The sequence below is a fragment of the Mustela nigripes genome, chromosome 14 (genome assembly GCF_022355385.1).
Source record: "Mustela nigripes isolate SB6536 chromosome 14, MUSNIG.SB6536, whole genome shotgun sequence".
Taxonomy (NCBI): domain Eukaryota; kingdom Metazoa; phylum Chordata; class Mammalia; order Carnivora; family Mustelidae; genus Mustela; species Mustela nigripes.
This window is the reverse complement of record NC_081570.1, coordinates 71,990,618-72,017,525: the sequence shown is the minus strand read 5'-3', so window position 1 is coordinate 72,017,525 and position 26,908 is coordinate 71,990,618. Positions and strand designations below refer to the sequence as shown.

General features: G+C 35.6%; 1 protein-coding gene across 1 annotated transcript in view; it reads left to right on the top strand.

Moving 5' to 3' along the window:
• Nucleotides 1-26,908, top strand: part of COL24A1 (collagen type XXIV alpha 1 chain) — a 379,684-nt gene that overhangs the window by 243,958 nt on the left and 108,818 nt on the right. Inside the window, exons 32-36 of the mRNA XM_059377096.1 lie at nt 1,279-1,332; nt 7,493-7,546; nt 7,953-8,006; nt 9,472-9,525; nt 9,688-9,795. Of these exons, the coding sequence (XP_059233079.1) occupies nt 1,279-1,332; nt 7,493-7,546; nt 7,953-8,006; nt 9,472-9,525; nt 9,688-9,795 (324 nt within the window). The remainder of the gene's footprint in view (nt 1-1,278; nt 1,333-7,492; nt 7,547-7,952; nt 8,007-9,471; nt 9,526-9,687; nt 9,796-26,908) is intronic.

The window sequence follows — 26,908 nt, the reverse complement described above, 5'->3', positions numbered from 1 at the left end:
CTCTCAGCAGGGAGCCTGCTTCCCTCTCTCTCTCTCTCTGCCTGCCTCTCCATCTACTTGTGATTTCTCTCTGTCAAATAAATAAATAAAAATCTTTAAAAAAAAAATAAAAAAAAATAAAAAAAATGAGCCAGCAAAATAGCTTAATATTTTTAACCTGCCATAAAAGGAGAATTAGGATTGGTAGAGTTTAAAATAATTTTTAAAATTTAAATAAATTTAAAATAATTATATGGAAATAGATGTTTTAAAATGTAGTGGAAAAAGTCTTCAAATACTAACAGATTTAACTATATACAAATTATGAATTTTTTTCATCCCAATTTTTTTTAAGCTCAAAGATTTAAAGAACTGCAGCAAATGTTAACTGGTTCAAGTGGCTATTTTGGATCATTTTTACTTTATGAGTTTCCAGGTATTCTACAGTGATCATATTTAGGGGGAAAAGTTTATCTTTAACAATATATAAAAAAATTAAATGAAAAACTACATAGATGTTAATGGTAAAATAATAGTTCTAGCCAGATAAGTGGCTTCTACACACTAAGACAATCCATTTGGTTTAGAAATTTAATGTTTATGCAATGAACTAAATATTCAATGTTTGTTTACTTAAAGTTACACTATTCATTATTACAGTGACCAGATTCCAAAAAAGGTCCAAACATGGATTTTTATTGCACCTTAGTGATTATTTCATATGAGTAAGCATTGTTATATCTGTTCATGTGAAACAGAGAAAATGTTGAACTGGATTCACTACCATGATAAAGTATGACATCATGGAACTCTAACGTATTTTTATTTCATTGGAGACCATGTATTTGCTTCTTTAAAAATGCTATTTTGTCACATTTTTGCCACAAATATCCAGTAGAAATATTATTGTCATATCCATCAAATAAGATAACTTTTGAAAGCTCTTAGTATGATATAATATATATAATATATAGTATGAAATATAATAGTAACTTAGGTGCTTAATAAATGTTTATTGAATGGATGAGTGAATTAGGGAATGAAAGTATGAAGGGTACTGTCCTTTCTTTTCTCTTGAATTTAAACATAGCCTTCTATTCATACACACACACACACACACATACACACACACACAAAACAGATGAATCAACTATAAAGCTATAATTTTGTTTATACAAAAAGTTGATAAATGTGTTCTATTACATATAATATATTAAAAATCCCATATTTTGATGCATATATTAATCAAAATACAGAGTAAACTTTGATTCTCAGATCTTAAATTTTATTTTAATGTAGGGACCACGAGGATTGCAAGGTGATGCTGGACCTCCTGGAGAAATGGGCGCTGAGGTAATTTTTTTTTCTGTGGCTCTTTGTTGTTTCATCAATTCCCAGTACTTTTTATAAGACTCCTCAAAGTAAAGTTGATACATTAGGTATATATTTAAAGAATAGTTCTGTAGTGTTATGTTTCATATTCAGAAAATACATCCTAAAATTCCATTTAAAAATAAGTTGACTATTTTATGAGTATAATTTTATACACATAAAGTTATCTTTTTTTTTTAATTTTTTATTTTTTATAAACATATATTTTTATCCCCAGGGGTACAGGTCTGTGAATCACCAGGTTTACACACTTCACAGCACTCACCAAATCACATACCCTCCCCAATGTCCATAATCCCACCCCCTTCTCCCAAACCCCCTCCCCCCAGCAACCCTCAGTTTGTTTTGTGAGATTAAGAGTCACTTATGGTTTGTTTTTTTAAGTTTTTATTTAAATTCCAGTTAGTTGATATACTGTATAAGATTAGTCTCTGGTATACAATTTAGTGCTTCAGCACTTACATACAACACCCAGTGCTCATCACCACAAATGCACTCCTGAATCCTATCACCTGTTTAACCCATTCCCTCACCCACCTCCCCTCAGGTAACCATTAGTTTGTTTTCTATAGTTAAAACTCTGTTTTTTGGTTTTCCTCTCATTTTCTCCTGTGAACATTTGTTTTGTTTCTTAAATTGCACAGATAAGTGAAATCATATGGTGTCTTTCTCTGACTTATTTTGCTTAGCATAATACTTTCTAGCTCCATTCACATTGTTGCAAATGGCATGATTTCATTCATTTGGATGGCTGAGAAATGTTCCACTGGATATACACCATATCTTCTTTACCTATTCACCACTTGATGGACATTTGGGCTCTTTTCATAATTTGACTATTTGTTGATATTGCTGCTATAAACTTTGGAGTGCACATATCCCTTTAAATTAGTTTTTCTTTATTTTGGGGGTAAATACCTAGCAGTGCAATTGCTGGATGGTAGGGTAGTTCTGTTTTTAACTTTTTGAGGAAACTCCATGCTGTCTTCCAGAGTGACTGTATCAGTTTGCACCAACAGTATCCACCAACAGTATATGAGGGTTCTACTTTCTCTGTATCCTCACCAACATCTGTTGTTTCTTGTATTATTAATTTGCCATTCTCACTGGTGTGAGGTGATGTGTCATTGTAGTTTTGATTTGTATTTCTCTGATAAGTGATGTTGAGCATCTTTTCATGTGTCTATGGACCATCTGTATGTCTTCCTTGGAAAAATGTCTATTCATGTCTTCTGTCCATTTTTTAAACTGGGTTGTTTGGTTTTGGGGTGTTAAGTTTTGTAAATTCTGTATATATTTTGGATACTAACCCTTTATCGGGTATGTCATTTGCAAATATCTTCACCCATTCCTTAGGTTGCCTTTTAGTTTTGTTGATTGTTCCTTTTACTGTACAGAAGCTTTTTATTTTGATGAAGTCCCAGTAGTTTATTTCTGCTTCTTTTTCCCTTGCCTCAGTAGACATATTTGCATAGTTGCTGTAGCCTGTCAAGGAGGTTACTGCCCATTCACATAAAGTTCTTGTAATAGCCCATTGAAATGACCAAAAAAAGTGAATAAAACTTACCCTTCACTCACTTTGAGTTAATTTGATAACCCTTCATTCTAAGATGTTATATCTCCTTTATAGAAGAATATTAAGAAGTGACCCCTGGGCTGCCTGGGTGACTCAGTTTGTTAAGTGTCCAACTCTTAATTTCCACTCAGGTCATGATCTCTGGGTCCTGGGATTGAACCCCGCTTCAGGCTCTGTGCTCAGCAGGGAGTCAGTTTGAAGATTATCTCTCTCTACTTCTCTCCACTCATACACTCTCTCTCTCAAATAAATAAATCTTCAAAAAAAAAAACCCTATTTAGGACATTTTTTGGAATAATAAACTATAATTATAATTATAAAACCCAGTTCCTTCATTTCTGTTGTTTGTTTACTTTAGCTCTAAATAAATTAGACATAAATTTTTCCTCGTTTGACTTTTGTGAAACTGCTGTCTTTAGATTCTGCTCTTTACCTTCTCATTAGCCTTTCTCAGTCATGATGTGAAGCTGTCCTTCTTTCTCAGCCTAGCAGTCGTAGTATCACAATGACTCTAATTACCAATATTATTCTTAGAGTTCTCATCTTGATGGCTCTAGCTCATACCTGTCTCTTCAGCTGCAGTTACTGATTCCCTGTTGTATTTTACATATGCACCTACATAGCCTACATACATCTTAAATTCAAAATATCTAAACCAAACCTATTATTTTCCTGGTGTTCTTTCTCTTTTTATTCCCATCTCATTGAAAGATACTCCTTGCGCCGAACAGCCGAAAACTGAGTCTTCCTAGACTCCTCTTCCTACTTATTTTCTCCAGTCAGCCATCATTTCCCTGTGAATGAACCCCCATAGTGTCTCTGTTTTACCCTTTCTTTTTCATCCCTATTGCCAGTGCTCTAGTCTGCTCTTACTGCAGGTCTCCAGCAACTTCCATCATTCGTTAGCTAATTGTTGCCAGTTTCTCTTTGTCATACCATTCTTTTCCTTGGAATTTTTCCGTGGCTCTCATGACCTTTAGTAAAATGCCAACCTTTTAACATAATGAATAATGTTCCACATTATCTGACTTATGCAGACCGTTAAGCCACATGCCAGTAAAGCTCTTCTCCTGCCCTCTGTGGTCCAGGTTTGTTGGCCTATTTTTAATCCCACAATGATGCCATGTTTCTTGCTGTGCACTTTGTAGCCACTGGAAGGTGATACAAGGAAGGCTGATATATGGTCCCTGACTCCTGTAGGAGTTTCTAACCTATTCCAGAAGATAGTCATATAAAAGATTATTACATTACAATGTATTAGACCCAGTGATGCAGATATTCCCAGGTCAATATAGGAACATGGCAATGAGCATTTAACTCCACCTGGATACAAGGAAGAAGAAAACTTGTGGGGAATGTGGAATGGTGACGAGATGAGTTACGAGATGAGTTTTAAGGAATGAGTAGGAGTTAGCCATATGAAAAGAGTAATAAAGATAAGGAAATTCCAGAAAAAGGAATAGTATAAGCAAGAACATACAAACATGAGGCAATATGGATTCTTTGAAAGTCAAAGCAAGGTGTGGTAGTAGAAGAAAGTATAGAAAAAGTATGAAAAGCTTTGTGTACTGTTAAGCTTCATTTTTTTTTTTAATCTTAAGGGCCATATTAAGTCATTGTAAAATATGATAAACAGAACAGTGAAACAGTCAGATTTAATTTTTGGGTGATAAGATAGATCTAACAGCTACATAGAGAATGTATTTGAAAGGACAGGAATGAAACCATGAATACCTACTAAAGGACCATTGCATTCAACCAGGCAAGAAATGATGGACTTCTTAATGAAAGTAGCAGGCACAGAAAGGGAGAGGAGTGGATGGATTTGAGAAATGTCTTTTATATAAATTCTGCAGAACCTTCATATGTATAGAATATGTGATGTAAAGTAGAAAGAGAAGTCAAAAATTATTCCCAGTTTTCTAGGCTGTGCAACACGATGGATGACAATACCTTTCAAGAGACCAAAGAGGAATATTAGGGAGATGAGGGTCATCATCTGTTAATCTGCCCAAGGTAAATGGTTAAGAAGTGAGACTGGCTTTTGAATCCACAACTGACACAAAAGCTGATGCTGATAACCTATTCTATGCCACATCCTCTGAGACTAAAGAAAGCTGAGAAGAGTCATACCTAATAACTAGAAGGGTTTTTTTTAACTGAGTAAGAGACAAAAATTCTGTTGTGATAAGGAGTAGAGGTTAAGTAGGTCATTCGAGGAAAATTCACTGATTTAGAACAGTGGTTGAAGATAATAGGGGAGGGAATGACTATAGACAAGTGGAAGAGCAGATACACCTTACTAAAAGTCAAGCTTTTAGTAGGAGGCAATGAATTTGCCTTATATTGATAATAATGATGCCAATAGCCCACAATTATGAAGCATTTTCTATGTGCCTAACACTATTTGTGTTTTGCTGTATTAATGGATTCTTACAACTCCCTATGAGATAGATGCAGCTATTATTTTCATTTACAGATGAGGAAACAAAGGCATGAAATGGTTAAATAACTCACTTGCTGAAGAGTGATAGCTAATAATAGTGGTACAGCCTACATTTCAGTTCAGGGATTCTCTCTCCACAATCCTTTATCTTAGCCACTATGCCTCTCAACAGGTAATGATGCCACTTTGCACTAGTGTGTAATTTTTTTTTCCAGCAGTATTCAGCTGGAAATAGAAATGGAAATAATTTAAAGTGCTAATCCAAGATTGGTATAAGAAAAGGAACAACTGGGTTTTAGAAGATCAACAATTAGAGTTAGTTTAAGAAAGGAATAAAAGAAGCCAGGAAGAGCTGAGAGGTTGGGAGAAATTAGGAACCAAAGAAAATCTGTGACATTGAAAGCAATTTTAATATGGAAGGAATTCTAAGAGAGCTGGGATTCTCTCTCAAGACAGAATATTAATCTTAAAGTAGGATATTAAATTCTATCATTTCTGAGAGAGAGCAGAAACCCAGGCCATCTCAGTTCATAATTTTTCCTCTTAAGTACTGTACTATACTATCTCTTGTAGCAGCAAAGAAGTCACAAAACTAACCCACAGAAGAATTTAAATAATGTGACTATTAAAATATTGTGAAATGATGGTAAAATGGAGGGAGAATAAGGAAATTAACCTTTAGCAAGGTGATACATTGAGAAGTAAAGGTATAATTTTTGAGTTATAGAAATAACCACTAAGAAAACAAAAATTGTTTTATAAAGTAGTTAGGTATCTCTGGGGCACCTGGATGATTCAGCTAGTTAAGCATCTGCCTTCAGGTTAGGTCATGGTCCCAAGGTCCTGCGATAGGGCCCCAAGGCAGGCTCCCTTCTCAGCAGGGAGTCTACTTCTCCCTCTGTCTCTCCCCCTTACTTGTGTTCTCTCTAATAAATAAATAAAATCTTTAAAAAAATAAAAATAAAAAAATAAAATAGTTGCCTCTGAGGAATGGGACTGGGCTTTTTTTATTATAATTCCCATCGGTACTGTTGTGCAAGTATAGCTTTTATTTTAGAAAAAAAAGCAAGGTGAATATGTATTGCAGAAGCAGAGTCAAAAATGGAAAACCGAACTTCCTCTTATCTAAAATACTATTACATAAAAGATATTTTAAACTCTCGTAGTTATAAGGAAGAATATCACCCACAAGTCAGAACTACTAAGGAATCACTGAAAGATAGAAGGACAACAGGAAGCTTTTTGTCAAGAGTGTGTTGTGAGTTAATACTTTAAGCTACTCCTCTACTCCAAAAACATGGGAATTACAGAATACATGTGTGTTTTTATAGTTATATATATATATACATACATTCGTAGGTACATGTACACAAAGAGAAAGAAGAACGAGGAATGAGGAAGGGAAGAGGGAAAGGATATCCTTAGTGTGCTCAAAAACAAGATAAATATCTCTGAAACAAACAAATTTAAAAAAACAATACAACAGCAGTTGTAGGAGCGTCAGGCCTAGACAGAGCCAGAGGTTGCAAGAAGTTGTATGTTTTCAAGATATAAAGAACCAAATTCTCCCCAACTGGACCCACCCACAAAAGGAAAGTAGAAAAGCTGCCATTTGGATTTTTCATAATGTGAATATATTCATATCATCTTTGTATCTTAAATCTTTCTTCATAAAATGAATAAAGAAAACTGAAATTTTTAAAAGAAGTGTGCTCCAGAGGGCTCAACAGAAATGGATAAGGGTGAAAGGTAAAAAAAACACTGAGAATAGTAAGAGTATGAGGGTAGGAAATTAGAAGAGGAAATGGGAAGTGTTTGTCTTTGACCAAGGATTGAAGGATGACAGGAAGAATAGAAGAAATTGTTCTTAAAAGTCCTGACTTCAGGAGATGTTATTTTGGCATTTGAACTGTTAAAATGTCCCAAAATTATCTGGTCTTATGCCATCAAGTTTATAAAGTGGAAGCAAAAGTATTTTCCTGGACATATATCTTACCCTTGGGCTAAAAATTACTATGATCTTCTTGCGAGGTTGTTATTGCCTTTGCAATCAGTGAAGGAATGTATATCAAATGATGTGTCAAATCATTTTCTTCTAGGGACCTTCAGGTATTGAGGGTGAATCTGGTCTGCAAGGCGAACCAGGTGTAAAGGTAATCTTCCTAAATAGTGAAAAGGTCTCTCAATTTTTACCACTGAATCCCCTGTTTGCCACATTTTGGCAAATATCAATCATCTTGAAAACAAGTGAGGATAGCAGATAAAAATGGGAAGTGTTTTCAAATGAGTCAGAAAATAAATATGTATATCTATATCTATGTATCTGTCTTTTCACTGACTCCATGTGTATGTTTGTATAAGAGAAAGAGAGGAAATAAAAATGATAAAGCTAATGGGGTAATATATTAATTAAAGCTAATGGGGGTGATAAATTAATCTGGGGAAAAGAAAAAAATGGGAATTGTTTTAAAAGCCCTATCCTCATGATACACCTTCCATAATTATTAGATATACTGTTTTAGTAGAAAATGATTTTAATCTTTCCCTTTGTTTCTTTAGGGAAATGTTGGACCTGCAGGCAATGCTGGAGTTGCTGGAGAACCAGGGTTACGGGTAAATGTCTGCTGGGAACCATTTTATTTTATTTTATTTTCTTAAAAGATTTTATTTGTTTATTTATTTATTTGAGAGAGAGAGAGAGCCTGAAAGGGGAGAGGTCAGAGGGAGAAGCAGAGTCCCCGAGGAGCAGGAAGGCTGATATGGGACTCCAGGATCATGACCTGAGCCAACGGCAATTGCCTAACCAACTGAGTTACCCAGGTACCCTGAGAACCATTTTAATGCACTGGCCTGAGTGATTCAGAGACTTGAAACAGCATAAATTAAGTTTCAAAAATGCATAATAAATCTTCCTGGTGCCTAATAGAAAACGTTTGTCTTTATTTCTTAGTTTTTAAAGCTGAATACCAGACCCTGTTCATATTGTCATTTATTAGTATTTGGAGTCCTAAGCTCATGCATCCTCTTCTCGGTGTGGAGTGTTCTCTATAGAATGCTTTACACATATGCAGAGTAGCTGTGATTGTCACTCATATTCACATTAGGAAGAAATTCACAAATAACAGTAATCAACTCTCAGGATATTTCCTGACCTAATAAAGCAAACAAATGATTACAACCTAATTTGTGTTTGAAAAAAGCAAAAACAAAAATCTAAAGTCACGAAAAGTTAACAAGATTCAAGGAAATAATTGTAAATAAGAATAATTAGAGAGTTTACAGAAGTTATTCTAATATAGACAGCTTGTAATTTGAGCTGTGGTAAGCTTTTTTCCCAAGATAACCATGCCCAAGATAATCTCAAGAGACATTTGCATACTAAAAGGCAAAGTCTGGAGACTTGTTTCTTTTTCATTTTCCCTTTTTTTGCAGGGGGATTGGCAGTGTGAGGTTGGGGTAGTGGAAGTGTCAATGGTGGGAGCAACAGAGAAATTGTGAAGATGCACTAATTAACTCACTTTTAACTATTTTAGGTGACAAGAGTGTAATATCTTCATAGACAATGGCTGTATTTTTCTGTTAAATTCTATATCTGGAGGACAGCTTTTTGATGTACCAGGGCCTTAACTGTTCCCTTGTAAGCGAGAAAATACAAACCGTAAAAGTATGGTTTTAACTGAATTAAGTCACACTAATCCATTTAATTGAGTATAGCAAGGTACTATAACTTGAAGAGATATAGGATTTCTAGTCCTTGAACTCAGGAAACACAGGTGTAACTATATAAATTTTCAGAGCTACCAAATGAATATGTGTTTCTCTTAATTATCTGAAAGTTAAAATTCTGGGCCTATCTTATATTTGAATTTACAATATTGATTCTTCAAATCATCTTCAGAGCTATTCCAAGCAAATAATATCAAGCTTATTATACTGCCAAATATTCCTTATAAATAAAGTATAAGTAGGAGTAAATGTGCAGAAACCTGATACTTTCTATAGATACCAGGAACAAACAGTAAGTTAAGGCAAGCAATTCAGCAAAATAATAAATCCTACTGTTTTTGCTAAAAAATAGGGTGAACCAGGACCTCCCGGAGAAGAAGGTCTCCAAGGGAAAGATGGCTTAAAGGTAAATCATACTTTTCTTATTATGTGTATGTAGATGTTTCTTGTGAAATCTTTAAAATATTACATAATTACATGATTTTATGTTATAAACAAAAATCTGCTTATTGTGTGGTATACTTATTTTACTGCTTTCCCTTTCTTAAAAATTTTTACTGGCTTTCAGGGGAACCCAGGAGGAAGGGGTCTTCCTGGAGAAGATGGAGAAAAAGGAGAGACAGGCTTACCAGGGGCTTCAGGACCCTCGGGTAGGACAGGTCTAATGGGCCTTCCAGTGAGTACTGCTGAGTTCATTTTTGAGTACTCCGTGAATTCAGTCCTCTGTGTATATGTACACCCACACACCCACACACACAAACACACACATACACACACGCATTCTGATTCTCTTAGATGTTCATTGGGTAATTGAAGGTATGTAACTGTGGCTTGAGAGAAGGCCAAACCAGGGACTGATAATCAGCCTACCTAACATCCAAGGAAGAAAGATAATTTCTCCATGTGTCACATGGACACAAGTCCTTGGAAGTTTTTTCCCCCTCCCACTTTGAGATATAATTGACAAGTACCATTGTGTAAATTTAAGATGTATAAGTGACAATTTTATACACATGAGCACACACACACACACACACGCACACACGTATACATATATGATTACCAAATAGGGTTAGTTACACATCTATCACTTTACTTAGTTACCTTTTTGTGGTGTGGAGAAAATTTTTAAGACTTACCCTCTTAGCAACTTTCAAATATACAATACAGTATTGTTAAGTATAGTCACCACATTGTACATTATATCTCTGTGAGTTATTTATAACTAGAACTTTGTGTCCATTCACCATTTCCCCCATCTCTCCACTTCTGGCAACAACCAGAAGTGGAGAGATTCTCCACTCCATCTCTCCACTGACAGCAACAACCGTCAGTCTATTCTCTGTTCCTATGATTTCAGGGTTGTTTTTTGTTTTTTTTTTTTTTTAGATAACACACATATTTGCGATCATACAGAATTTTTTTTTCCTCCGACTTATTTCACATAACATAATGACTTCCAGGTCCATCCACATGTTGCAAATGTATATTGTATATATAAACCATATATATGCCATTCTTTTTCAAATATAAATTGACCATATATGTATGCATTTTCTCTGGGCTCTCAGTTCTTTTCCATTAGTCTTTATGTCTGTTTTAATGCCAGTACCACACTGTTTCTATTAATATAGTCTTATATTAATACAATCTGGAATTGAGAGGTGTGATACCTCCAGCTTTAATTTTTCTCAAGATTGTTTTGGTTATTTGGGGTATTTCATGGTTTCATGTGAATTTTAGGATTATTTTCTATTCCTATAAAACATGCCATTGGAATCTTGGTAGGAATTACACTGAATCTGTAGGTGGTTTGGGGTAATATGGACATGTTAACAATATTATTCCTCCCTATGAATATAAGACAGCTCTCCATTTATGTGTCTTCTTCAATTTCTTTCATCAATATCTTACAGTTTTCAGTCTCTAGATATTTCATCTCCTTGGTTGTATTTATCACTAAATATTGTATTGTTTTTAATGCTATTATAAATGGGAATGTTTTCTTTATTTCTTTTTCAGATAATTCATTCTTAGCACATGTCAACATGACTGGGTTTTCTAGGTGATTTTTGTATCCTGCCATTTTACTGAAAGCATTTATTAATTTTAACAGGGTTTTTGTTTTGTTTTTTTTTTTTTTGTCGAGTCTTTAGAGTCTTCTATATATGAAGATAATGCCATCTTCACAGACAGTTTTACTTCTTCCTTTCTTATTTGGGTGCCTTTTATTTCTTTTTCCTGCATAATTGCTTGGGTAGGATTTCCAGTACTACTGTGAACAGAAGTGGTCAGAGTCTCTTGCTCCTGATCTTAGAGGAAATCCTTTCAACCTTTCACTATTAAATGTGACATTAGCTGAGAGTTTGTCATGTATAACCTTTATTATGTTGAGGTATGTTCCCTCTATACCTGCTGTATTGAGAGTTTTTATCATGAAAATTATTGAAGTTTGTCAAATACTCTTTCTGCATCTATTGAGATGATCATATGGTTTTATCTTTAATTCTGTGAATGGGGTTTATCACATTGATTGATCCATTCTTGCATCCCAGGAATAAATCCCACTTGAACACGGTGTATGATCCTTTTAATTTGATCTTGAATTTAGTTTGCTAGCATTTTGTTGAGAATTTTTGCGTCCGTATTCATTAGGACTTTGATCTGTTGCTTTCTTATAATATAGTTATCTGGCTTTTGTATCAGGATAATGCTGACCTGAGCTTGAGTATATTCCTCCTTTTCAAAATTTTGGATGAGTTTGAGAAATATTACCATTACTTCTTCTTTAAGTGTTTGGCAGAATTTATCAACAAAAACTAGGTTTTTCTTTGTTGAGAGGTTTTTCATTACTTATTCAGTCTCATTCATTATTGGTCTATTCAAATTTTCTGTTTCTGCATGATCCAGTCTTGGTAAGTAGTACTCTTCTAGGAATAAGTATATTCTAAGCTGTCCAATTGGTTGACAAATAATTATATATTAATAGTCTTTTATAATCCTTCATTTTGCCGTGTTACAATTTATAATGTTTTCCCTTTCTTTTCTTTTTTTTTTAATTTTTTTTTATTTTCAGCATAACAGTATTTCTTGTTTTTGCACCACACCCAGTGCTCCATGCAATCCATGCCCTCTCTAATACCCACCACCTGGTTCCCCCAACCTCCCCCCCCCCCGCCGCTTCAAACCACTCAGATTGTTTTTCAGAGTCCATAGTCTCTCATGGTTCACCTCCCCTTCCAATTTCCCCCAACTCCCTTCTCTCTAACTCCCCTTGTCCTCCATGTTATTTGCTATGCTCCACAAATAAGTGAAACCATATGATAATTGACTCTCTCTGCTTGACTTATTTCACTCAGCATAATCTCTTTCTTTTCTAACTGTATTTGAGGTCTTTCTGTCTTGGTGTTTGTCGGGTTTATCATTTCAAGCAAACAGCTATTTTGTTAACCTCTTCTCTAGTTTTTCTGTTTTCTATTTTATTTACTTTTGCTCTGATTTTCATCATTTTTTTTTCTTCTGCTAACTTTGAGAACTTGTACTTCTTTGAGGTATAAACTTAGGTAATTTATTTGTGATCTTTCTCCTTTTATAAAGTCGGCATGTAAACTCTCTTAGAACTGCTTTCCATAAATTTTTTCTATGTTGTGTTTCCATTTTTGTTTCAAGTTATTATTTAAATTCTAGTAGTTAACATACAGTGTAAATGGATTTCAGGAGTAGAATTTAGTGATTCATCACTTTCATACAACACCCAGTGCTTCTCACAAGTGCCCTCCTTAATCACCATCACTAATTTAGCCCATTCCCTGCCCACCTCCCCTCCATCAACTCTCTGTTCTCTGTAGTTAAGAGTTTCTTAAGGCTTGCCTCCCTCTCTTTTTCCCCCGCTTCTACGTTTATTTGTTTTGTTTCTTAAATTCCACATGTGAGTGAAATCATATGGTATTTGTCTTTCTCTGACTGACTTATTTCATTTAACATAAAGAACTTAGCAAACTCAACACCCAAAGAACAAATAAGCCTTTTATTTCTTTTTGTTGTCTAAATTCTGAGGCTAGGACTTTTTATAGAATTTTTTTTAAAAGATTTTATTTATTTATTTGATAGAGAGAAATCACAAGTAGACTGAGAGGCAGGCAGAGAGAGAGAGAGGGAAGCAGGCTCCCTGCTGAGCAGAGAGCCTGATGCAGGACTCAATCCCAGGACCCTGAGATCATGACCTGAGCCAAAGGCAGCGGCTTAACCCACTGAGCCACCCAGGCGCCCCAAGGCTAGGACTTTTAGTACCATGTTAAGTAACAATGGTGAGAGTGGACATCCCTGTCTTGTTCCTGACCTTAGAAGAAAATCCTTGTTTTTTCCTCATTGAGGATGATATTAGCTGTGGATCCTTCATATAGGCCTTTATGGTGTTAAGGTATGTTCTCTCTATCCCTAATTTGTTGAAGGTTTTTATCAAGAATACATGCTGTAGGGGCGCCTGGGTGGCTCACTGGGTTGAGGTCTCCGCCTTAGCTCAGGTCATGATCCCAGGGTCCTGGGATCGAGCCCCGAGTCAGGCTCTCTGCTTAGTGGGGAGCCTGCTTCCTCCTCTCTCTCTGCCTGCCTCTCTGCCTGCTTGTGATCTCTGTCTGTCAAATAAATAGATGAAATCTTTAAAAAAAAAAAAATACATGCTGTATGTTGTCAAATGCTTTTTCTGCATCTATTGAGAAGATCATGTGGTTCTTATCCTTTTTTTTTTAAATTAATGTTGTGTATCTCAGTGATTGATTTGTGAATATTGAACCATGCTTGCAGCCCAGGAACAAATCCCACTTGATTGTGGTGAATAATTCTTTTAATGTACTGTTGGATTCAATTTGCTAGTATCTTGTTTACATCCATGTTCATCAGGAATATTGACCTATAATTCTCCTTTTTAGTGGGATCTTTGTCTGGTTTGGAAATCAAGGCAATGTTGGCCTCATAGAATGAATTTGGAAGTTTTCCTTCCATTTCTACTTTCTGCAGCTGTTTCAGAAGAATAGGTATTAATTCTTCTTTAAATGTTCTGTAGAATTCCCCTGGGAAGGCAACTGACCCTGGAGTTTTGTTTATTGCAAGATTTTTTATTACTAATTCAATTTCTTTGCTAGTCATAGGTCTGTTCAAATTTTATATTTCTTTCTGTTTCAGTTCTGGTAGTTTGTATGTTTCTAGAAGTTGGGCCTTTTGTTGGCATATAATTTTTCATAATATTCTCTTATAACTGTGTTTCTATGGTGTTGGTTATAATCTCTCCTCTTTCACTCGTGATTTTATTTGGGTCCTTTCTTTTTTCTTTTTGGTAAGTCTAGCTAGGGGTTTATCAATTTTATTAATTCTTTCAAAGAACCAGCTATTAATTTCTTCCTTTATTTGTTAATATTTGCTTCAACAATTAAGAGCTCCAAAGTTTGGTGCACATATATTTATAATTATTATATATTATTGATTAATATTTATAATTACATATTATAAAGTCTATTTTGACTCATATTAGTGTAACTAACTCTGCTTTCTTAATTGTTTGCTGACTGTTTTATAGATCATATCTCCTTGTTTTCTCTCTTGTTGTCTTTGTGATGTTATGACTTATAAGGCTTTATGACTTATTGTAGCAGTATGACTTAATCCTTTATTAAAATTTTGTGTATCTACGACATTCTTTGTGGCTAACATAAAATATGTTTTAACATCTTATTTAAAGCAGATAACAACTTCAATACTGTACAGAAACTCTATACTTTTACTTCTTCTCCCTTCCTCATATTTCAGGTTATTGATGTTACAATTTACATCTTTTTAAATTATGATACAATAACAAATTATCTTAGTTATTGTTATTTTTAATGCATTTGTTTTTTCACTTTTTAATTAGAGTTATAAGTGATTTATAACACAATCATTACAATATTAGAGAATCTGACTTTGAATATATATTTACATCTATTGGTGAGCTTTATACATTCATGTTTTTATGACATTAATTACATTCTTTTCTTTGAGCCTAAAAAATACCCTTTAACATTTCTTGTAAGACAGGTAATGGTGAACTCTTCAGCTTTTGTTCTTTGAGGAAAATCTTTATCACTTCTTCATTTCTAAAAGACAGCTTTGCTGGGTATAGTATCCTTGATTGACTTTTTTTCTTTGAATATTTTGAAGAAATTATTCTACTTTCTTCTGGCCTGCAGTTTCTTTTTTTTTTTTTTAAGATTTTATTTATTCATTTATTTGAGAGAGAGAGAGCACAAGCAGGCAGAGAGGCAGGCAGAGAGAGAGGAGGAAGCAGGCTCCCCACTGAGCAAAGAGCCTGATGTGAGGCTCAATCCCAGGACCTTGAGATCATGACCTGAGTCGAAGGCAGAGGCTTTAACCCACTGAGCCACCCAGGTGCCCCTGGCCTGCAGTTTCTGCTAAGACATGTACTTATAGTCTTACAGAGTCTCTCTTTTGTGTGAGAAGTTGCTTTTCTTTGCTGCTTCCAAAATTATTCCTTTGTCTTTGATTTTTTTATAATTTAATTATGATGTGTTTCATAGTTACTCTTTTCGTATCCAACTTATTTGGGATCCTTTGGTCCTCAAGAATCTGGATGTCCATTTCTCTCCCCAGGTTTGGGACATTTTCAGCCATTATATCTTCAAATAGACTTTTTGCTCTTTTTCTTCTCCTTCTAGCATTATAGGTATGCACATATTTCACTTGATGCTATCTCATATGCACCATAGACTTTTTTCCCTTTATTTTGTTCTTCTATTTTTTTTTTCTTCCCCTATTAACTCTTCTGGGTAATTTCAAATGACTTGTCTTTGGGTTCACTGATTCTACTGCTTGGTTGAGTCTACTACTAAAGTTCTCTATTGAATTCTTCAGTTCAGTCATTGTATTGTTCATCTCTAGAATTTTTGTTTTCTTTATTTTTATGGTTTCTATTTATTTGTTAGATTTCTCATTTTGTTCATGCATTGTTTTTATTATTTTTATTTGTCTATTTGTGTGTTCTTATACTCATTGAACTTCTTTAAGATGTTATTCTGAATTCTTTGTTAGAAAGTCCATAGAATTCCATTATTCTGGTATCAGTTATTGAAGTTTTATTAGTTTCCTTTGGCATTGTCATCTTTACTTGATTCCTCATGGTCCTTGTATCCTTGCACTGGTATTTTCACTTTTGAATAAGCGGCCCCTTTTCCAGACATTAGAGGTTTATTTTGGCAAGGAAAGACCTTCATCAGTCTGCTTAGCTGATTGGTTAACTAGTAATATTTAGCTGACTGGTTAACTGGTAGTATTTGTGGACAGGCATAGCTTACTATTGAGGTCTCCAGTTGGGCAAGGGCCCTACCCATGATCTGAGGTTGGAAAAAGGTTGTCACTGGCTGTTTTCTGGAACTGAGTGAGCCCACTGACTGGGCATCATTTTCAAGTGAGGCCAGAGAATATGCACCCTGGTTGGGTAGGAGAGCTTGTAGGGTGAGGTCTCAAGTTATATTCCCTGGCAAGGCAAGATCTCTGATTGGACTCTGTAGTCAGGCAAGATCTCACGTTGTGTACCCTATCTCAGTAGTGCTATTGGCTGAACTCCATGTTCAGAGACCACAAGCATAGCTTCACAGTTGGGCAGACCCACAGGTTGTGCCCCAAGTTTGTATAGAGTCACAGGCTATGCTTCAGGATTACTTGGGCCACAGGCTGTGCCCTTCTGTTGGGTAAGGTCACTTGCCAGGCTTTCTGATTAAGTAGGTTCTTCAGCTGTATCTCAGTGTTAGCTGGGGCCGGAGGCTATATGTTCCATGATTGGGTAGATTTACTGTCTGTGGTTTTATTAGGTGGGGCTGAATGCTATGCTTTGTAGTTGGACAAGGCCACTTTCTGGGTTTTTTGCCTATACAAGGTTGCAAGCTGTGTTTAGTAAGTTTACAGGGCCACAAGATAGATTTTGCTGCTGGGTAGAACTGCTGGTTGGGCCTCACAGCTGGGCAGTACTTTAAGCTAGGTTCCAAGGCTTCCCATGACTGCTGTTCAGGTTCTGTGGTCATTCCCAACATTTTGGCAGGACTGCTGGCTTGACTGCCTGCCTGTGTAGAGTTATAGCATGGACTCCATAACTGTCCAGGTTCTATGGCTAGGCATAGTGGGATGGAAGTGTGTGGTTAGCTGTTGGGCAAGGTTGCTACTCAGGGCCATATAATGGGCTCCACAGCAGGTATGACCCTTTGGCTGGGGGCCCAAATTGTGCAGAACCCTCAGCCAAACTCCTAACCAGACAGAGAGACCAACTCAGCTCTGTGGAAGTGCAGAATCACTGCCTGAGATCTCGCTCAGGTGCTACTGCAAGGAGAAATGCAGTCCACCAAGGTCTGGTACAGGTTGCTATAATCCTTGCCTCCATTCTCTGTCTCTCTCTGATCCTTAGTGGTCAAGCCTCCAGGCTTCCCCAGTGAACCCTGTGAAGTAAGACCTTAGTAGGCTACCCTGAAAGCATTCCATAATCCTGGGGAAGGTGAATGACCACCTTTGGTTTTCTTTCCCTCGTTGGAGAAACTGTAAGCCAAGGGAGCCACCTGATGCAGTGCTCTGCTGTTCTGGGGAAAGGACAATGAAATCAAAATGAAATCTTTACTCTCACCTTTTTACTGTGGTCTGCTGTATCTCTGTGATCTAGGCGAGTGCTTCATCCTCACTTACAGGTTCTGGGATTTTCACAATGGTGGTCTTTTATGTGGATATTTGCTAGTTGGTCTTCTTCTGAGGATGGCTGAATTCAGGAATGACTTATGTCACTATCCTGATGATGTCACCTCAGCTATGGAACTTCTGTCATAAAGTATTTGAAGGGGAACATTGTGTTATCTCAAACTTACTTTGAATATTTCTGATTTTTATTCATATAGCTGACATTATTCCTATAGAGTAATATCCTAACTCTAGAATGACATAAGAAATCCTTTGCAGGCTAATTTAAGCTACCAATATCTGATCTCAAATTGTAGTATTACTTCAAGGGAAATTCTAAATGTCACATTGGACAGATTCTCTAACCACAGAACAAATATAAGATGTAAATAAATAATGAGAACATCTTGTCTTTTACTTAAATCCTTAGTTTATGATATTTGTTATATTCTTTCAGATATGGCCTCTCTGGATATTTTACTTTTTTATTTTACTGTTCATCTTCCTCACATCTTTAAATATGAGATCATGGGAATCTTACTCAGCCTTTCAAAGATAGTTCCTGCCCCCAGTAATCTCAATTACATTTCCAATAACTGAGAAGAAGCTCTATCTGGAAGAATAGAACAAATGCCATAAATGAATCACACATTGGCTGTCTTACCATTCACATCATTTACCAATAATTTTGATTCCTTTAGCAATAATTAGAAATAATGCCATCTCACCTCTTCCCCAAAATAATAAACAACTGTACCAGTGTACTTCAACATGACAGTTAAAGTTTGAAAGTGAACCAGAAACATTGCCTATTTTTCAGCAATTGGCAAATTGAGTCTTTTTTCCCTATGGTTTTACATAAGTGGTTAAGTGCCCAATTCTCCTTTGTCTTGCCCTCTCAGTCCTGGAAAACTATGATAGGTGTTCCACTGCAGCAAATACAAAGCATTAGAGAATCAACCACCCACGCCCAAATTATCTTCAAACTCTTGATCCAGCCTGACCAATAGAATTTCACTTATATTTTCTCATAGGATCCTACCAATAATCTAGTGATGCTTTATTTTCCCTACTTTATAACTGAAAACAAAACAACAACAACAATAACACAGGCTCAGACAAAGCTAAGAATATAGCAGATGGCAGAGGTGGCTCTGTCTAGTTCTTTTATTATGACTTCTGTTCCTCTAAGCCACACCACATGAGGTAACCAAGCTGGCCTTATATTTCACCTTTTTGGAGTTCTTGATATTTTCCATCTTTATTAGGGAACTCACAGAGAAGCCATGGCTGGACTCACAGAGAAGCCAAGTAACAAATGCTGAAGAAGTGTGATTATATTTCTGAGAGTTCTTATCAAATTCATTTTTGTATGAGAAAATCATTAGCCATTAACAACTATTAATACTTTGGTATGGATTTTTTTCAATCACTTAATCTATTTCCCCAGCAGAACACTAAATGTTGGTGGGGAGAACAAAACTAAGAAAAAGAAGGGCCTAGCCATGCCATAGGATAATAGACACAAGTCCCAGGAGGGGATGATGCAGCATGACAGCTGGTGATGGGCAGAACAGAGATGAAAAAAGGGGCTCAAAACAAGACATGGAAAAATGATAAACACAGATTTCATCTGCTTCATAATTTTTCCCAGGAACAATCTTGCCTCATACACATCTTTGGTGCCTTTTTTTAGTAACAACACATGTGTGTTTCTTTTTATTCTTTTTGTTGTTCTCCTTGGAATTTTAAATGCCTTTCAGCTCATAAACTCAATAAAAATACCATGGCACATTTTTTCAAAAGAATTTTATGATCCAAGGAACTATTGCTTAATCATACAGCCTGATGTTGGATTTATTTTTCACTTTAAAAAATTATTCCTTAAGCAATGTCACTAAGATGCTACCTATTCTTAAAAAATAAACAAGAAAGAGAATGAGAAAAAGAAATAAAACTTGTTTTTCAAGGAAAGAAATGTTATTCTTTCTAGAAGATTGGAAAATGAGAACTAGATTGAAAAATAAAGCACAGGAAGCATCAGTAACAAATTCCCAAATCTAAAATGTATACTTCTTTGAACAGAATTTTAGTATGTATATTTTATGCTTGAATTACATGCTAAAGTGTTCAGTTGTCTACATGTATAACACTGTAGGGGAAAAGAATTTGGAAACATCTGAGAAGAAACATCTGCCTGACTTATGGTCTGTCACCCATTTCTTAAAAAAAAAAATCTATCACTGTAGTGTCTAACATCTAAACAGATGTGAAACTATGGGAATTAAAAGTTGAATATATAAAAATGAAATTGTCTTCTTTTGTTCTGTTAGGACAAAACTTGGTTGGATTTATTGAAGTGTGATTTTTCCATTTGTATAGAACAATAGGATCATTGTTAATAGGGGACTATCTTAAAACATGAAACCAAGTAAGGCTTAGAAGCTTTCTCAATAGAATCTTTAAAAGCAAAGTCAGAGAGATGCGAGGACTTATCAGTAGTTAAAAAAGAATGATAAAGATATACATGACTCTTATTTCTGGGGTAATTTCCCAGGAAACTCTGAAAAATAGTAACTTTGGAAATTTGAGGTCAGTGGCATTAGGGAGTAAAGGACTTATTTAAATCTTTATTTTCTGAATGATTTTTATGACTCTGGTCTTAGGCTTGTTTGTTCTGAACTGTTGTGTCATAAACCAACACAGAAATAGAAAGAACTCTGCACTGACCATTATGCAAGAATTGTTCTACCACTATCCCTGCTCTACTACTAAAGAGCTGTACATTGTTGGGTGAGTCATTCTTTGGTTTCTCAGTTTACACATTACACATAAAGGGAGCAATGCAGAACTTCCCAGGATAGCTGTGTCAGGAAGGGATGCTGAATGGGCAGGAGTATTCTTCTATTATTAGGTGAGTCAGAAAATATAATCTTTGTATATATATCTAATATATTGCCTTCTGTACAGGTTTTCTTTGGAAAAAAAGGCTCTATAGCTTTAAAAGAAAAAAAGGGGGGGGTGGATTAGCTTGGATGTTCCTAAATTTGTATTAGCCTTACAAATGGTGACTCTGTAAAATGTATTTGTCCATTCAATAACTCAACAAAGTTTTGGAGTACTTTCTATGAACCAAGAACTCTGCTTAGCAGTGGGGATCAAGGGGAACAAGATGGGCAATATTTCTGATCTCAGATTTTATAGTATTATGAGCACTGACCATAGACTAGATCATTGCAAGTAGTGATAAATGCAATGAGATGATCATAACTAGGGTGATGAAAAAGAATAGCTGGTTAAGGGAAGAGAAGCCTGCTTCCAACAGAGCATTGAGGGAAGACTTCTCTGGATCAGGGAGGATTAAGGTAAGACCTGAGGAATGAAAAAGAACCAGCTCTCCAAAGAACTTTGGGAGATTATTCAAGGTAGATGGAAAAACAAGGGCCAAGTTGTGGAAATGAGAATGGTCTAGGTATTTCTGGAAAACTTAAAGGAAGCTACTCACAGTTGCAGCATAATAAATAGTCAAAAGTTGTTTGAGATGAGATTGAAGAAATAAATAGGAAGCAGATCATAAAGGATTATTTAAATCATGTAAGAAGTTTGGGTTTTATTCAAAGTATAGTAAAAAGGCATTGAAAGGTTTCAAGCATAAGAGGAACATAGTCTGTTATGTTATATGATATATAGGATTATATGATATATAGTTATATAGGAATCACTTTATAACTTGTAAACTTTGTTTAGTATATCTAATGTTATTGGCTATCTCAAAGGATACAATAAACCCCAGGGGGACAAAAATAGAACAAAGTAAATTTGAATTGCAAGAGCATGTTATGTACAAAGATAATTCAAATAGAGAATGGTCTTTTCAACAAAAGGTACTAGAACATGTGGAAATCTGCATACAAAAGAATAAAGTTGGACCCTTCCTTACATTACACACAAAAATTAACTCAAAAATGGGTCTTACACTGAAATTTAAGAGCTAAAACTATAAATGTCTTGAAAGAAAACATAGAAGTAAATCTTCATGACCTTGATTTATGCAAAGTTTTCTTGGATAACACCAAAGTACTGAATAACAAAAGAAATAAATAAATTGGACTCCATTAAAATTAAAAGTTCCATACTTCATAAAACACCATTAAGACAGTGAAAAGGCACCTGTGGAAGGGGAGAAAAATCTTTGCAAATCATATATAATAATGGACTTGTGTCCAGAATATATAAAGAACTCTTCCAACTCAATAGTATAAAGATAAACCAATTGAAAAATTAGCAAAACATTTAAACAGATGTTTCTCCAAAGAAGATATATAGTTACCCAATAAGCAATTGAGAAGATGATCAACATCATTAACCTTTAAAAGAATGCAAATAAAACCACAATGAGATACCACTTCACTTGACTAGGATGGTTATAATAAAAAAAATTTAAAATTTTTCACAAAAATAGAAAATACCAAGTGTTGATGAGGATGTAAATATACATTGTTGATGAGATTAAAATGATGTGGCCACTTGGTAAATCAATTTGGCAGTTTCTCAACATGTTAAACATGCAGTTACTATATGACCCACCAGCTCTATTCCTAGGTATAGACCCAATAGAAGTGAAAACAAGGTTCAGACAAAAACATGTACATAAATATTTATAGCAGCATTTTTTATGATAGCCAAAAAATGGAAATAATCACAATGATAATCAACTGATGAATTAGTAAATGTATATTAATAAATGTAGTATGTCCATGCAATGGACTATTACTTGGCAATGCAAAGAAATGATATACTCATACATACTATGACTTTGATGAGCCTTGAAAACATTATGCTTAGTGAAAGCAGCTGGTCAAAAGAGACCACATATTGTATGACATATCCCAAATAAGGCAAATCCAGAAAGACAGAAAGTAGGTTAGTGGTTGCCCAGGACTGGAGGTTGGGGGGCAGTGCAGTGGTTGGGAGAAAATGGGAAATTACTACTTATGGGCACAGGATTTCTTTTGGGGCAATGAAAATATTGTAAAATTGATTGTGGTAATGGTTGCACAATTCTGTGCCTATATACTAAAAATCATTAAATCGTACACTTTAAATGGGTTCATAATATGGAATGTGAATTATATCTCAAAGTTGTTTAAAAAATATATATGGTGTGTTATTTTGAAGACAGCACAGCTATTCCCACATATTTAAAGTAATAGACTGGAATCCCAACTCCTTCTATTTTATGAGTAGGCTTGACATCAAGCCGACTATTCTTTGTCAACATGACATTTATATAAAAGGATTCTTATTTTTATAATTGTTGAAGAAATCTATTAAAACATGCACATTTAAAAATTGTTGCTATTTTTCCAGTCTGCCCTATAAGCTTGTGAATACACAAATGGGTTGCAATGGGTCTGTTAACTTTTAATAGCCCACATTTTAGAGCAAGATATTTCTTATGCATTTCAGAACAAGCACTAAAATAAACCAGCCTAATATCAGTGGAAGTTTTCTGCCACCTGCCCCCAACCCCTGCAAAAAGAGAAAACCTGTCTTTGAAAAGAAAAAAAAAAATGTGGACAAAAGAACCAGGGGAAACCTTTCTGATTATAATGTCAAAAGAAAATATAATATAGAATACAGTCAACCCCCTTTTTCACGCATAATATGTTCTTCAAGTGTACAAAAGTTTACTGTGCAAAATGTTTCAAGTAGATCCATATGCTACATTTCTTAGAAACTAAAAGTTTTAGTAGCATAAAAATATCTCACTACACCTTTTATACATAAACTTTGGTTTATGAACTTTAATACATGCTTTTTAAGATGTTATTTCTTTACAAATGGACACCAAGTAGACTAGGTTACTGTCCTATTAAGGCTAAATAAAAATGATAGAATGGGCATTCATTCTATCATTCTTTTGTTTATTAAGTATTAAGTATGTATTAAGTGTCAACTATATGCCAGGCACTGTTCTGGGTACTAATGTTATAGCAATAAACAAAACAGACAAGTTCCCTGCTGTCTTGGAGCATACACTGTAGTGTGAGAAAGCAATGTACATAAGAATGGTAATTTCTGATAGTAATAAGTGCTGTGAAAAAAATAAAACATGGTAATGGGATGAAAAGTGATTAGGTATAGGCTATTTTAAATTAAGGTGGTCACAAAAGGGCTGCCTAGGGTTACACTGAGCCAGATGCCTGAAGGTAAGCCAGTAGTGTGAATATCTAAGAAAAAGCTTTCTAGGTAGAAGGAACATCTAACACAAATGCCCTATGGCAGAAAGGGCATTTATTAGATGCGCTATTAGAAAGGGGGAAATGTGGCCAAGGAGCTAGAATGTAGTAAGCGACTGGAAAACATGATGCCAGAGAAATAGAAGGTACCAGATTATGTGGAGGATTGCAGACCATGATAAGAGGTTTGATGATGATTCTGATTTCAGTGGACAGCCACTTGGAAGGTTTTAAACAAGGAGATATGTTTGATTAACGGTGTTAGTGATAATTTGGGGTCTTTTGAAGAAACAGATCTGAGGATAAAAGTGAATTTAGAAGGCTGTGGCAGTAATGTAAATGAAAACTGGTGTGGTGGTTTGGAATGTAAGAGGGCAATAGAGATAATGAGTAGTGATCCCATTCAAGACATATTTTGGAAATAGAGTCAATTGGATTTGCTCATTGTTTTGGATGTTGAGAAAGAGGGAAAAAATTATAAAGAATAAATCCTGGTTTTTAGCTGGAGTAACTGAATTGATAATCATACCATTAAGCATAGTATGGGGCTACAAACTGGTACTTACACAGGTGCAAATACGTGATACTGTTTTTGGTTCATCCGGTTTTCCTCACAAACTCTGAGTTACTGATTAGTGAGGAGTTTTTGAGGGGCTGGGGGAAAATAATTTTTTTTAAGATTTTATTTATTTATTTGAGAGTGAGCAAGGGATACAGAGCATGAGCAGGGGGAGAAGCAAAGGGAGAGAGAGAGAAGCAGACTCCCCTGCTGAGCAGGGATCGTGACAGAGGGCTCCATTCCAGTACCCTGGGTTTTGACCTGAGCCAAAGTCAGATGTTTAACTGACTGGGCCACCCAGGCTGTCATGGAAAATAAATTTTTAAATCCAACTCAGCTGAAAGCTTAAACAATTTATGCCTATAAATTAGTAGTCTCTGTAGATAAGACTTAGACTCCTACGATACTTTTTCTCAAATTTATCGGTTCTCTACCTCCCTCTTTTATTCCTTCCCATTAGAGAGTCTGAATGTCTGCTGATGGTAAGGGTGAAGAGGTCTTGGTTCTAGATGCAGGTGTTATTCATAATGATAGGGACATGGTAACGTCCTTGTCAATTTGCTTACCACCTACCTTGCTGGCCTGTGATGATGACATCTATAGCTAGTAGTTTTCATTTCTTTTGGGGGAGGGGGTGTTCCCTCTGAACTTCCACCAATCTGCAGATCCCTCTCAGGTCTTCTGGATTCTCATTCAGTTCTAGCCCAGGAAATCTGCCTTTTAGCCCTTATAGCAGAGCCAATCTTACTAGAGTAATGACTATTCTAGAGTAATGACTATTCTCACACACACACACACACACACACACACACACACACACAAGCACACACACACAAGTTCCCCAGGTGTTTCTAGGTTCCTGTCTACATCATAGAGGAATCAAAGAGTAGCTTGGGAAAATTTAGCAAATATTCTTCATTTTTATTTTCCTGAGCATCCAAATTGACATGGCCATAAATCAATTGAAATCTAAAGAGAAGGTACCTTTCCTACATTCTGAAGAGGTAGTAGGGAACAAGGGTTTCACTCTGCCAAAACTCAGGAAGAGGAAAATCTGAACATCTATGTCTCTCCCTCTCTCTTTGCCTTCATGCATATTCCTGAAATCAATAGGGAAAGGAAAAAAAAAAAAAAACTGGCCTTCTCTGTATTTCCCCTATGTCATATCCTCATCCTTCTATAATCTAGTGGAGGCCTTAGAGTTCTATTGGAAAGTGTGTCTTCTCTATAATATAGAACAGCCTGTGTGCTGGGTACCCTAGGCTCAACTTGGGAATTTTAAAGTTGCAAACAATGAAAAAAGAAAAATTTTCTCGTAATACATTCAGCCCTTTGGCAAATGAACCCCTCAAGCTGAATAGGGTAAAGTCTATATATTCAAAAAGGCAAAATAGAAAAGGAATTTTAATAATTTTCAAAATACTGCCCCATTACAGCAGAGATGTAGAAGATAAGGAGAGACAAAGTTTAGGGGTTTGAGGAGGGAATTCAGGGTTCAGTTTGGGACACATGAAGTTTGAGATGCCTATTAGAACTTCAAAAAGATGTCAGTAGGTGGGAAAATCAGGTCATTGGTGCTGTCAGGAGAGGTGACATAACTTTAGGAATCATTAGTCTATCAGGAGATAAAGAGATGTTATAAATAAGTAGAAAATTTGAGAAGCATGCTGCCATGTAAACAAAAGTTTTTAAAAGTTGTAAGAATGGAAAACAGTTTCAGATAAAATGAGCCACTGCATTATTGGATGTGGCTATTTGAAGGTCAGTTGTCCAAAAGGAGGCAATTGCAGAGTTGTGGTAAGAACAAAAGCCCAAATGAAGATGGAAAGAGAAGTACAGAAGTATTGACAATGAGCATAAACAAATCTTTCAAAAAGCTTTGCTATGATGGGGAAGCAAAAACAGAACTAGAAGAGTACCTGAGAAATTGAGTGAGTGAATAGAAAGGGAGGAAGGGACATGAGGTCAAGGAAGGATTTTTCTCAAATGAGTGCTATCCAGCATATTCAATTGCTGTTGGAAGTGATTCCGTTAAGAGCAAAAAATTGATAGTGCAAGTGTAGGAGAAGGTCTTGAAGAGGACATGGTTTAGATCCAAGTGAGGATCTGGCTTCAGGTAAGAAATAGGGAAACTCCTTCCTTCATCGAAGGGAAACAATATGTGCGTACATAAGGAGGTACGTCTGTACATTGGGTGTTGGGAAGAGATTTCTCTTTCTTAATTGCTACTGGTCTCAGTGCAGTACAAAGCAAGGTAATTAACTTGAAAATGAGGTGAGAAT